This window comes from Macaca thibetana, chromosome 6 (genome assembly GCF_024542745.1).
Source record: "Macaca thibetana thibetana isolate TM-01 chromosome 6, ASM2454274v1, whole genome shotgun sequence".
In the NCBI taxonomy this organism is placed as follows: Eukaryota; Metazoa; Chordata; class Mammalia; order Primates; family Cercopithecidae; genus Macaca; species Macaca thibetana.
This window is the reverse complement of record NC_065583.1, coordinates 92,782,163-92,795,276: the sequence shown is the minus strand read 5'-3', so window position 1 is coordinate 92,795,276 and position 13,114 is coordinate 92,782,163. Positions and strand designations below refer to the sequence as shown.

At 47.0% G+C, this 13,114-nt stretch overlaps 1 protein-coding gene across 1 annotated transcript; it reads left to right on the top strand.

The window, feature by feature from the left end:
* Positions 1-628: 628 nt before the first annotated feature.
* On the top strand, positions 629-2,717 carry LOC126957494 (uncharacterized). The gene has a single exon (XM_050795508.1). The coding sequence runs from the start codon at positions 640-642 to the stop codon at positions 985-987; it is 348 nt and encodes a 115-aa protein (XP_050651465.1). The 5' UTR covers positions 629-639; the 3' UTR covers positions 988-2,717.
* The last annotated feature ends 10,397 nt before the right edge of the window (positions 2,718-13,114 follow it).

The following is a 13,114-nucleotide window of genomic DNA, read 5'->3' as shown; positions in this document are numbered from 1 at the left end:
GAGGCACAAAGTGCCCAGGGGCAAGAGCCCGGGGTCCAAGCTTGCAGGCGCACATCATCCTCTGGGCCCCGGGCCCTCCGGCTGGAGCACTACCTCAACCCGCACCCCATCCCCGTACCATTTTGATCATTATTTGAATAGCCCAGGTAAAGGTGCCCATCTCTCGGCTATGGGCGGGGGCTGGACCCTGACAGGTACAGACTCCGCGGGCCCCCAGTGTACTTACCTTGAGCGAGGCCCTGGCAAATGGTGGCCCAGAAGCATCAAGTTTCCTCTCCCAGCCGTTGTGCCAGATTTCCCCTCCTGCCTTCTGCTCCTCTCGGCCAGCTCGTTTCTCTCTCTCTCTCTCTCTCTCTCTCTCTCTCTCTCTCTCTCTTTCTGTCACACACGAGGATTACTTGTGACTTTTAGAGGCAAAAGCTTGCTTATTCAGAGGAGAGAGGGAGGGGGAGAGGGAGAAAGGAGGCGGGAGGGAGGAGAGAGGGGAAGAGAGAAGTAAAAGGGGGATGGAGGATGAAGAAGAGGTGGAGAATCAGAAGGTAGAGCGGGCGTTGGTAGAGAAGGAGGAGGAAGAGGAGGAGGAGGAGGAGGAGAAGGAGGAGGAGGAGGGATGGGAGGGGTAGGGTGGAGTAACCAAAGATGGGCTGGGATGGGACGGCGAGGAATAAATTGCTCCCCACCCAGCTGCGGTGCGACGCCCCCAGCGTCCCGGGGGAGCCTGTGCGTCAGCTAGCGGCTGGCCAAGGCGGGGCCGTACAAAAGCTAGCGCCGCGGGACCCCCTTCATGGGCTTCTACCCGAGCAGATCGAGCTCTGGAGGCCGCTCCACGAGCGAGCTCGAGCCACGGAGCGCTCTCAGCTCGGACAAGCGTGGCTGTCTAAGAGCTCCAAGCTCCACGGAACTTTGATTTTATTCCCGGGAGCCCGGTCATCCACTTCTGCATCTCAGACAAGCGCCGGAGGCTCTTGCAGCTTCCGCGCGTCCTAGTCCCGGCCGCGGGGCGCCCACCTTAGTCATAGCCCATGGTCCCTGCGCTGCTCACACCGCCAGTTTCCCCACTGCCCAGGCTCCCTCCGCCCGAGCCCTGCGTCTCTGTTCACATTGGAACACCCCCCCACCTCACCTCATCTTGTTTTACCGAAGAGGGTGTGTGTGTGCGTGTGTGTGTGCGTGTGTGTGTGTGTGTACATAGCGCGCGCGCTCCAGGCTAGAAAGAAGGTAACGAAAAAGTAGCTTCGGTCTCCTGCAGCTTGGATCCCACGTCCAAGTCCGACCATATTCAGTATTTGAGATTACAGTTTGTAGCAAGGACCAAGGCAGGGGTTCCCCGGATCATTTCAACTGAGTTTCAATGCAGCAAGGATTGTTTATCATTATTGCTAAGACTGACGAAAATAGGTCAAAAATAAAGAATAGTTGCAGAGAAAGAAGTGGAAGCGTTTTAGCAATGATCAAGAACCAAAAGTGGTTGGAATGGATTTCTCGAACAAGAGCATCCACGATGGATAAAGGTGAAAGGCACAGACTCTCACAAAACCGCTTCAATACGTGATGGGATTAAAAAATAGGACCATGCTTTTCAACATAGACTACCCATTAGTTCTCTGTTAAATGCATTAAACCAGCCCCATGGAATGATTACATGGCAGCTTTTTAATGTACAAACACGAGGATTCTAAAACGGATGCACACAACCCGTTTATAGAACTCCCTCTGTACACACACATACACAACACACACACATTCATAAAGAGACAAAGTTTTAACACCGATACTCCAAACTCGTAAATACATATTTTCTCAAACAACTTCCCCTAAATAGAGTAATTTTTTTCTGCATTTCCTTGCTGACCTGTGCGACATTATAGTTATAGAGTAGGCTCCCAGGATCGACATAATTCTACTTACATTCATCGTGGATGGCACGTCATAAAATGCCAGGGGGGAGGGAACCTTGAGGGGCGTGGAGAAGAAGGCTTTTATTAACAATTATATTCTCCCCTAGCAGTTTAAATAATAACAATGATGTCACGGTAACCATCTTCCTTCTCCCACTCCAGTGAAACCACTAGATGGGTTGGTGAACTGTTCATTTGTATACTTAATTAAGGGATTACCGTTGCTACACAGTTACAAAGGTGGCATAAGGAATCTCTGAATGGTAGATTGCTGGACATTTGGCATGTTTTAGGACTCATTTACCTGCCAAATCTTATTTCAGAATAAGAATGATAAAATGGTGTTAGTTTGTGCCCAGCATAGTTTTGAAGGAAAATGGAACAAAAAGAAGTTGCTCTTTGAAAATTACGTTAGTTGTAGGGGAAAAAAAAATTCCCCTCAGCGGAACGAGCCGGTTTCGCATTACATTAAATGAGCATCATATTTTACCAACCCAGGTGGTGTTTTAAAAATTCTTTCAGACAACAGTGGTAAGAGAGGCAGTAAAGAGCACGCAGACCCCTGCCCAGCCCGCACCCGTGTTCGCAGTGTCTGGAGCACACACTCTGAACACATCGGGACCCCCACCCCCACGAATTCGCCCTGTTTGGGACTCAGTTTCTGAGGACAAGAGTTCGTTCTCGGTGGATCGCCACACGTTGAAAAATGGGTATTTGAGGAAGGTCAACATTCAGGCTATAGTACAATGGCACGGTGGAGGGAAAACACTTTTCATTGTTTAAGAGTTACTAAATAATTAAACTGCCCTGCATATTGAATATCATTTTGAGAATTTGCCTTTTTTAAAAAAAAATTATTAACCAGTGTTTTAATGAGGCCTCGGGATTGGGTTACACGGAGGAAAGTGAGGGGTTCAATAAGGTACAGCTTTGATGTACAGAACAATTATATAAAAGAAAGTAATTTATTATTGAGGACAAAAGAAATTTGGGGTTATGTTAAAGTAGAACTTAGCAGTTGCAAAACTATGTTTTAAACAGACAACTTGATAATTCACATTTCTTTTTTCCCCTCTTAAACCGTTTACAACCTGGGAAATTTACTCTCGTTAACTAGTAAAACACCTCAAGGCTTGAATTAGACACCAAGTAGCCACTGATATCCCAACAACGTACAACCTGCCCCTCTGGACGGTGTGGAATCTTTTATAAGTACTCAAGAAGAGCACCCAAAGCTCAACTAAATTCTATGGTGCCGGCACTGACGAGTGTGCTTTAAGGTTATCAGTCTTTTAAGCATCACGTGATTAGACAGGAACGGTAACTTGAAAACACAACCTGATTCTGAGCGAAATCATTTTGTCCTGTTGGCATGAAAATGTAGTTACACCTCCAACTTCTGCTCAGAAACAGACGGCTGCGTGTGGGGGCTGGTCCCTACCCAGATCAGTACAGGATCTTCAGCTGGCACACTAGATCCAGCAAATGGAATTAACGAAGAAACTCATGTGCGTTTGGAAAAAAAGGTGGGGGTGAGTGCTGCTTCCTGATTCCTTTCGCTGAGGTCTCCTGTGATCATCAATGGCTTTGGCAACAGCAGGCAAGGCAAAAATAATTCACCACCAAACAGTCTTGACCGTGACATATTTAATGGGGCTAGTTTGAATTTTGTTTTAAACAATTTCCTGGCAGATGTTAGTCTTCTCCCTGCTTATCTCTTACAAGATTTTTTTGAAAATGTCATTTATAGGTAGCCATTGCATGGAGTTGTGCTACAATTAACACACAGGTTCTGGGACACTTCAGGCCCATGTAAATATCCAGTGTAAAGGATTCACCAGCTTTCCCGGCAGCAGCCTCTGCAAATGGAAGCTACTCCAGAAAGAGACATTTTTATTTCTGTAGTTGTTATTCAAGTCTTTATAGGTATGAGTTTGGGACTGAATTCACCAGTCCAAATTAAGGAGTCTGGATACATGACACATCACCTGTAAATAAACACTTAGACACCAGCCTCTGGCCACTGTCGTCACAGTTTTGCCACAACTCTCCAAATGTTTGTTTTAAATCTTCTTATCACCCTTAATGAGTGCTCAACTCAGAGACTCAAATTTAGCCTTTGAATTGGTACTTTAAAAACTATTCTTTTTTTATCATTTAAAAGTAAGCCCACTCCTAAAATTGAGCGTTTCACTTTTAAGGCTCAAACACTTCCTTAGGTCTCTAAGGAAGGTCTCTTAGGACTCTTAAAACCAGCCCCCAGCATCAAATTCCATCATGGCAGTAATTTGGTACCCTCAAGTAAACTGAGGGCTTGGAGAGGGAGATGTTATCATTCCTCAGTTTTCTTTTGTATCTAATAAAATGGAGACTGACTGTATGAAATACCCTTCTAGAGTTACCAAAATTGTTTTTTTTTTAATTATCCTGGACGAGAGCCCCGTGGTCTTGCATCTTAGAAGGGGTTCCAGGGGGCTCCGTTTGGCTAATTTTTAGAGACCTGCCTTGGCGGAGGCTGCTCGCAGGTAACGCTTCCGAGATGAAGGCGGGGCTCCCTGTCGCCTGCAACGGCATTTTACCTAGAATGTCCTGATTTGGGGTCCAAACTCACACTCTCCCACACCGGTGGGGTGATAGGTAGGCTAACAAAAGGCAAATAGTAATCAGAAGGGAACCCCACAGTTTCTACCAGAGGGGTTTTGGCCAGAAAACAAAGGGAGCAGGGGCTGCTCCCTCCTTGTCCCCTGAGCCTGAAATTCAGGTCGCCTGCGGCTACGGCCTCAGGTGAGTGGCTCAGGGAAGGGTCGCTGAGGCTCTTCCCAGGCCCCCCGGGCCTGTCTTGGGCCGCTGCCTGGGAGTGCTTTGACCTCCGCCGCCATTCCGCTTCGTCTTTTCTTGCAGTAACACCTGCTGCCACGGATCGAGTACACCTGACTAGATGTAGTCAAAAGAAAAGGTCAAGAAAAGAAAAGGAAAGCCCCACCTTTCTTAATTCCGTTTGGTAAGAGCCAGGGCTGCCAAATCCATTACATAATGCCAGTTCAAGCTGACACCTGTGCCCGCCCTGGAGCTAGATCAGGTTCTGGCAACTGCTCCAACCTGGAACGCTGGCTCAGTAGCGCCCAAGCCGAAGGCGAAGGGGAAGAGGAACGAAGTGTGGGATGGGGGGCGGCCCCTCGTTGGGGGTTCAGGTAGGGATTGGATTCTACAGGGAATTCCCCAAGGGTGTCTCCCTAATAATTTGGGACCGTGATTTATATATAAACAAACAAAAAAAAAACAGCCGCAGTTTCGAAGTTCCAGAGCTTTCTCAGGAAGCATTGGACGCCCCTTGCTACTCCAGACTGGGGCGGGCTCCCAGGGGTGCCCCCTCCAGCGCCTTCAAGAGCGGAGGACTCACCTACCGCGGGGCTGCCTGAAGCTCTCGCTCCCTCTCCCGCCCGCCCCCGGGTGCTGTTGATGTGGACCTTGGAGATGCCTGCGGCGTGGCCTAACACGTGGACGCGGCCCATAACCCGCCCCGGCTGTTTCTTTCCCCTGAAGGCGGACAATGGCTTCATTAATCGGCCATCATTAAACCAACCCAGGAGAAGCCCCATCCCGCAATGAGGGCGCGGCAGGCTAATTTTGCCTACGGCTGAACAGTTGGGGCAAACTTGGTTAACACGCTGGATCCCTCTCTGGTAAAGGCCCGACTGTCCAGATCTTTGGGGTCCTCATCAATGATTCCATGAAAAAAAAAAAAAAAAAAAAAAAAAAAAAAAAAAAGGTCAGCGCCCAAACTCCTAGGAATCCACACTCTTCCGCCTCAAACTTCCTGCTCCCCCGCTAAGGCAAAAGACCCCGAGCCGTGTAAACCCTCTTGTCAGAACGCGAATTAATGTTTCCAAGATTTTTTCTCAAAAGAATTAAGAGCTCTAGAGGCGACCCTTCCACTCACTAGGGCACCATGTCAAAGGGACTCGTCATGGCGATTTACAAGTATCATGAACGTGGACAGCGCTGTTGGAATGTAACTCGGGATGCAGTCTTTTAAGGATTTCGTTGAGGCCCTGGAGACGTGACTAGTTCTTCCCAGTCCATAGTGGGAAATACTTATTGGGCTTTGGTTGAGATAAAATAAAATAAAATAAAATAAAATAAAATAAAATAAAAGCTAGACCCAAAGCTTCGTGTGGATCTTAAACACACACACATACACACACACACACGCACACACACGCACAATAAGCAAGAGGCAGTGACCTTCTCTGGACATCGCAGGCACCCCCTCGCTCCCGCGTTAAAATCACCAGATCCAATTCCGGGCGTCCGTCTCCACCATCAACCCCAGCCCCTTCCCCATTTCTCATCAAAAGGCAGCAGAAACGTCATATTTTATATTTCTTTTCTCTACATCTGGGCATTTTCTTGTGCATCATACCCTAAACAAATATCCTCCTTTTAGATTCGTGTGCGCCTAGGAAGGTGTGGACCTGCTCCCCTCTTCCCCGTAGCGACCGTGTTGGAGAAACTCGCTCGGAGGACCAGTGTGCTGCGGGGGCCAAAACTCACGCTGCCCAGCCTTGGAGAGCTGGAGAACGGAGCGGGGTCCCGCCGAACCTGCGCTCGTAGAGAATATTATCTTCACAGCAACTTAGCAAGCCCCACAGAACAAAAGTTAAAGCGTGATGGCACTATACCTTGCCCCGGGTTACTCAGGCGCCTGTCTCCCATTTTGGACATGCTGGAAATGTTGGATTTGGGGAGGTTTGCTTTGGCTGGGTTTGGGTTGTCTATATAAGCCCTGCTGGAGTACTGTACTGAGGAACGCGCCTTGATGGACTCGGGTGTTAATTAACGCGCGGCTAATTTGAGCTTCAGGAGCGGGAGGCGGCCGGTAGCGCCGCGAGCCGCGAGGGGCCAGTGACCTCTAGTGGACATGAGGAGATATGCAGCGCGCGTGAGCACGCAGCGGGAAAAACTCCTTCCTGAGCCGCTGCTCGCTTGTCTCCTCTGAATCCAATGCAAGGGAGGGACAGGAGTCCCCAATTTAAGGGAGAAAGAGCCGTCAGCAAGTCATGTCGAGCAAAGACCTTAGCTCTTCTGATGTATCTGAAATCTAAACGCCATTTAAGCGCTCTAGCACACACACATTGTTACTTATCAATTTTTCCAGCGAGAGAAGGAGAACGTATGTAATGGGTTTGAGAAGTGAGCGTAAATAACTTTGGTTTCTGAACCTAGAGAAAAGCAGGGCTTTCAAAGCTCTGGAGCCACTAGCCATTCAGGGAAAGGAGTCGGAATGTGATTCTGTAAACAAAGTTCATCAGTACTCGTAAGATTTTTCTTTTTTCTGTAAAGTATTTAAAAAAAAAAAAACTTAAAAAGCTTAGTTGGGTCAACAACAAGAAAGTAATCGAACAAATGATGTGTGGAAAGGTCCAGATGCTCCTGAGTTCACACCCCTTAGGCAAATAAGAAGACAAAAATAAGAACAAAAGAACCCCTTCGCTTAGCAAAAATAAAACAAAAGGCTAGGAGGAGAAAATGATCTGGGTTTTTTTGTTTGTTTGTTTGTTTGTTTGTTTGTTTTAACCTTCATTTATTTCATTAGTTAGATAAACTAGTGCAGAAGTTTTTGCAAAGATCGTCCTGGTTCTGCAAGCGACAAAAGCAAACCATTCACGTGGTAGTTCAGACAGAATACCGATTTTCAAAATAAACCAAAGTCTGCATTTTATCCCTCCCCATCCCACAGACTGCAGCAGACTGTGGAAGCTGGCGAGGCCCAATAAAATCCCGCGACCGCACAGCCTCAGCCCTCAGGGTTCCACCGTCCAGTAGAGGCTAAGCTGACCTCGCAGACGGCCGCGCCCATTTGGGCCCTTCCTCCCGGGTCTGGTTCCACCGGCGTTTGAGGATTTCTTAGTCTCTTTCTTCCCTGGTACTCTTTCCCCGAGGGCAGAAGTCTGAACTACTAGCAGCTAGCTACCAAGCTCTTGGAGCGGGAACTTGGAGGTGATCCCCTCCCCGGGAGTCCGTCCCAGCTCTCCTCCCTTCTGTGCCTGGCGGTTCTGCGGTACCAGAATCTGCCCTCAAGGGTTGGGGGAGGGGTAGATATGGGGGATCCGAGACATTGCCTCTTCCCAAACTGTGAGCACAGCCCGCTTGGGGTTGGTTTCACATCGCCCAGGACTGGGGTTCCACGCCTGGAGCGCAATTACCCTGTTGCGCCCGCACGCTCCGCGGGAAGCTCATCTGGGACCCTCGGTCGGGGCCACCGCGTTAGTGAGGGACAGCCGAGTTGGGGGACGGTCTCCCCTGGTGGACAGTATAAAGTTTGGACCTCAGGGGAAGGAAGAGCGGAACTGGACGTTGCAGGAGGCTAGAGAGCAATGTTTTCTCTCCGAACTTTTCCTTCTCCACTTTGCGCCTTCGGAAACGGCCTGGGAGTTAACAGAGGTCGGGAAGCTGCTGTAAGAGTGAAACGTCGCCCCACTTGGCGGTGGCCGGGTCTCGCAGTAGGCTCGGGTCACAGGAAGAGGGGGTAGGGGTTCAGCTCGGCCGAGAGAGGGAGCTACCGTCCCCTCGTTTCTCGGCCGGAGACGTTAAGGGTCTCCGGTGAATGAGACCTCCAGGGCCAGAAGTCAGTGGTGGCTGTACTCCGAACAAGGCTGTCAGTTCGCAGTGAGGGAAAACGCGTAACCTGGCAGGATGAGGAACACGCGATGAAAATGAGCCCAGGGAAACCGAAGATTTCTAAGAGCTGTATTTTATTGTGGACCAAAGAAAGGGCTGAGAACTGCTTAAGGGAAATAGCATTTATAAAGCCCAAACATTAAATATATATTACAACAGAAATACAATTTTAATAGATATAACTGAATTGTAATAGTTTAAGAAGTGATCTTTTCAGAAAACTAAACAGCGAGCAAAACAATGTTCAATTTTAAAACGCCCAGACGTGACTCACACAGAAACCGCCTATGGGAGAACAGTAGTTTTCCTTGACCTTCCCTACACTGAGCCCCGTGAGTTCCCTGTAACCCCAGAGCAGAAAAAATCCACTAACTTTGGAATAGAGTCAGAAAAACAAAACAAACAAAACCGTGCGGAACCCCAAGTAAGGATCCACTAACATTTCTGACTGCCTTGCTTAACTCCATGCCCCCGGGAAGTGGCGCGAATCACTCTTGGCACCACTTGGGGCGCAAAGAAAGGACCCACTTCCTGTTGGCCAGGCAACCTCACACCTGAGGCAAGAGGACCTGAAGTGGAGAACAAACTGTGCTCAAGTTCCAGCAGTCTCCAAACCAGTCCAGATTAGCTTGGGCCCTTGCAAACTTGGGCACTCACCTTTGGCCACGTAGGTGCCCTTTTCACCCTGCCACCAGAAACAAAGTGAACGCTCTTCTCTGTAAGCTGGAACTTACCAAGGGCATACCTGAGCCTACCAGGCCCAGAGCACCCCATTTCAGCCCAAATGTGCCAGTTTTACCCTTACTGGGGGTGCGCACTGCAGCCTTCATCAACCAACTTCTAAGTGGGCACCGATAAGGAGCAGCTTCACGCTTTTTCTGCAGAGAGAAGGTAGAGAGAGCTGCGGGCGTTCGGTGTGGCCCTGTGACCCCAGGCTACTATCCCAGGCTATGACACGTCTTCGCCAGAAAAGCAGCGACCGAGTTATTTCCCGGTTGACAATGCCCAGCAGCCGGGCCCTGTTATTATGGGGTTATTAGGGGGGTCGCCCTCTTCTCTAATGGTTCATGTTCAGGGTTTTCCCCCAGTAAGATTTAGAAAAGGCTAGACTTGAACAGTTGACCTCCCAGAGCCTCTGAGAAACTGGCCCCCGAATCTTCTCCCCAACACTCCCCCTCCCACTCCCACCCCGTTGTACCTCAGCTGCTAGCGCGGATGGAAAGACTCAAAGACAGAGAAGCACCCCCCATCGGCCACCACCCGCTGGGAACATGATCGACAATCTTTCCCAGTTTCTTGTGGAAAATTTTCACACGTTCACACAAAATCTGGAGTCCGAGATAATAGGTGATGAGCCGTCCTGGGAACTGTGTCGCAGGCTGAGGACGTCCAAGACCTGGTGCGCCTCGGGTCAGAGGAGCTGGAGGGGGCGACCCCAGGCCTGGCGCCCCGGCTCTGCGCTGGGGGGTGGTGCTGGCTATTTCTCTCTGCTCCCAACTATTGCATTTCTTTTTTCCTTTGTCTTGGCTAGAGTTATACACTTTATGTGTGGGGCGATTTAGAAAATAAAATTGGACTATATAAGCTATTCCATATATAAAAAAGAACCGGAAAAGCCTCGCATTTTTTCTCTTGTGTTTTCCTCACTTCTCTTTTTCTCAAACTGCAACATTTTAGTGCTCGAATGGCGAATGGGGAGAAGGATCCGCCGGAGACTGAGGCACGTAACGGAGGTCTAAAAGTGAATTTTTCAATGTCTAATTTACCCTTGAAGTCACATTCCATCTTAAATGACCACGATGATGATAATCTGAGCAGCAATATTAGTCGATTTTCCTGATCTACAGTGCGGCTTGGAGAAGTCTTGGGAATCAAACGGCATGAACTTAGATTCCTGTTATACAACTTTTCAATGAGGGAGGAGGATATCGAATACCTCACTCAGTCTTCGGGAATGGAGCCTTCAAAAACCCTTATAAGGCCAGGAGCGGTGGCTCACGCCTGTAATCCCAGCACTTTGGGAGGCCAAGGCGGGTGGATCACGAGGTCAGGAGTTCAAGACCAGCCTTGCTAACATGGTGAAACCCCGTCTCTACTAAAAATACAAAAATTGGCTGGGCAAGGTGGCGCGGGCCTGTGATCCCAGCTACTCGGGAGGTTGAGGCAGGAGAATAGCTTGAACCGGGACCCGGGAAGCAGAGGTTGCAGTGAGCCGAGATCGCGCCACTGCACTCCATCCTGGGCTACAGAGCAAGACTCCGTCTCAAAACAAAACAAAACAAAGGAAGAAGAAGAAAGAAAAGAAAAGACAACACCCTTGTGAGCCGCCTAAGAACCGTCCTGTGAGCATCTCATCCCCACGCTGGCGCTGCCACCCGCACGGACCTTCCTACTTCGCACTGTTTCAGTTTCTCTATGTGCTTTTCAGCCCATCCTTGGAGTTGCTCTATAAGGAGGACTTTCGGAGTGAAACTCCACAGTGCTGTTCAAAGACACGCTTAATACGCCCCGGGATGGAGGGAGGACTGAGCTTGGACTGGAATTCCTGGAACAGACGAGGGCTTGGGAGCTTGGCCCAGGCACTGAGGACTGCCTACTCTTCCCGAGAAGGGCACCTGGGTCGAAAGAAGGTGGAGCGGGTCTTCTGCAAAGGCGAGACCCTGGAGAACGCTGCCCCACCCCACCCTGTGAGCGTGGACGAGTAATAATCTCCCGGCCTCAGTTTCCCCCCTTTGCTTTAGATGAATTTTAAGAAGCTTTATTTTTTTCTAAGATGATTTTCCCTACATATTTCTTGTCCCCCTCACTGCCTTTCCCGCCCCTGCCCCCCAAATACATTGTATATTTTTCCTCCTACGGTGAATTTTAAAGAACCACAAAAGTTTGCATAAGTCAGAATTTACCTGCCCATATATTTCTGTTGAAGAAGGAAAATTGTTTTTATGTGATAAGTTTTATTTCTATTGATTTTTAAAAGTTTCATCTGGAAAGAATTTGGCTCATGAGCTAAATAATATAGTTACCATTTACTTAATAATTTTTAAGCTCTAGGCATTGAGGTAAATGCTTTCTATATTTTTTCTTAGTCTGAGAACAACCATGTAAAATAGGGCTTTCCTTCTGTTTTTCTTCATCCCTCTCTTCTTTCCAATTTGAAAACTTAGGCAGAGACATTAAATGGCTTTCACAAAGGTATAGAACTAGTAAGTGGAGGAGGCAGAGTCTGAACACAACTACCAAACCCTAAGTGGAAGCTCTTAGCAGAGGTCAGGCAGGTTTTCAAGTGAAGCTATAACTGCTGAAGAGTAGCCCTTCAACCTATGGTACTCGGTTGTCCATTATAAAGGAAAGCTGTGTAGTAATTTGACTTTATATACCTTAAGAAATAATCAGGGCAAAAAAAAAAAAAAACCCTAAAAATAATCTTTAGTTGTTAAGCAATCATCATATTGCTAATCGTAGTACCGTTATTCATATTTTGCAACTGTTTATACATTATGAGATAAAGCAAATAGATCATTATATTGGTGTCTTACAGAACTGAAATTTTTCATTATAAGAAAAAAGGAGATACAGATGGATGATTATGGAAATCAAATAAAAATCTTATAGCCCGGGAAAAAAAAAAAAAAAAAAAAAAAAAGGAAAGCTATGGTTAAGAAGCAAGAGTAGAAGCTGTGAGTAGTTGCTACCACTACAGAAAGCTTGAAACAGACTTGTATTCCCACCCCAATCAATGCTTCTCACAGGAGCACAGTGAAACCTCTGTTATGTTAATTCTGGCAATCTCTATTTCTTCTGGGTCATACCATCAAACCTCTGAAAGAAATTCAAACATTTTGCCACTCTCTTTGACTGTTTATTTTTTTAAATCTGAGATTAGAATTGTGGAACACATAGTGGATTGGTATAAAGAGGAAAATCAAGCACCGGGAATAAAGATTATAAAAGAGTGAGCTCCTTGAAAATTGTTGGTAATAGACCAATCATGCCAACACACAAATAATTAAATAATACTTTAATGAGATTTCATATTTTTAGTAAATTATTTTCACCTTGTTAGTTCTGTTCTAGAATATCTTTGTATTTAACATAAATGAGATAAAATTACAAAAAAGAGACTCATCCTCTATTTTATATTACAACATGCATAAAGTAAAATTTCAAAAATTTAAATAAATGTGTCGGAATATTCATGGAAAGTATTCATTTGTGAGATTATGTACTTATTTGAATGAAGTGTCTTTTTACAATATATTTGGATTCTTTTTTATTTCTCTGCTTCCTCCTTTTTTCCTCCTCTATCTCTCATCCTCATTTTTCTCCTCCTCACCCTTTTTCCCTTTCTTTTCCTCCCATTCATTTTGTCATTGGAATCTATTTCTGAGACACGTAAGAAAATGAACCTCATTAGTTTATTTTTTCCTTAAAATGGTATTTTTGGAAAAAAAAAAAAGCAAAAGATGTCACCTTCAACTGAGGATGATATGCCAATTTGAATAGCATATCCTCTGACTGTTGCAGATATTCAGAAC

What these genes read in the sequence shown, in the direction of transcription:
- LOC126957494 (XM_050795508.1), top strand. Translation starts at nt 640, where the DNA reads ATGGGCTGGGATGGGACGGCGAGGAATAAATTGCTCCCCACCCAGCTG.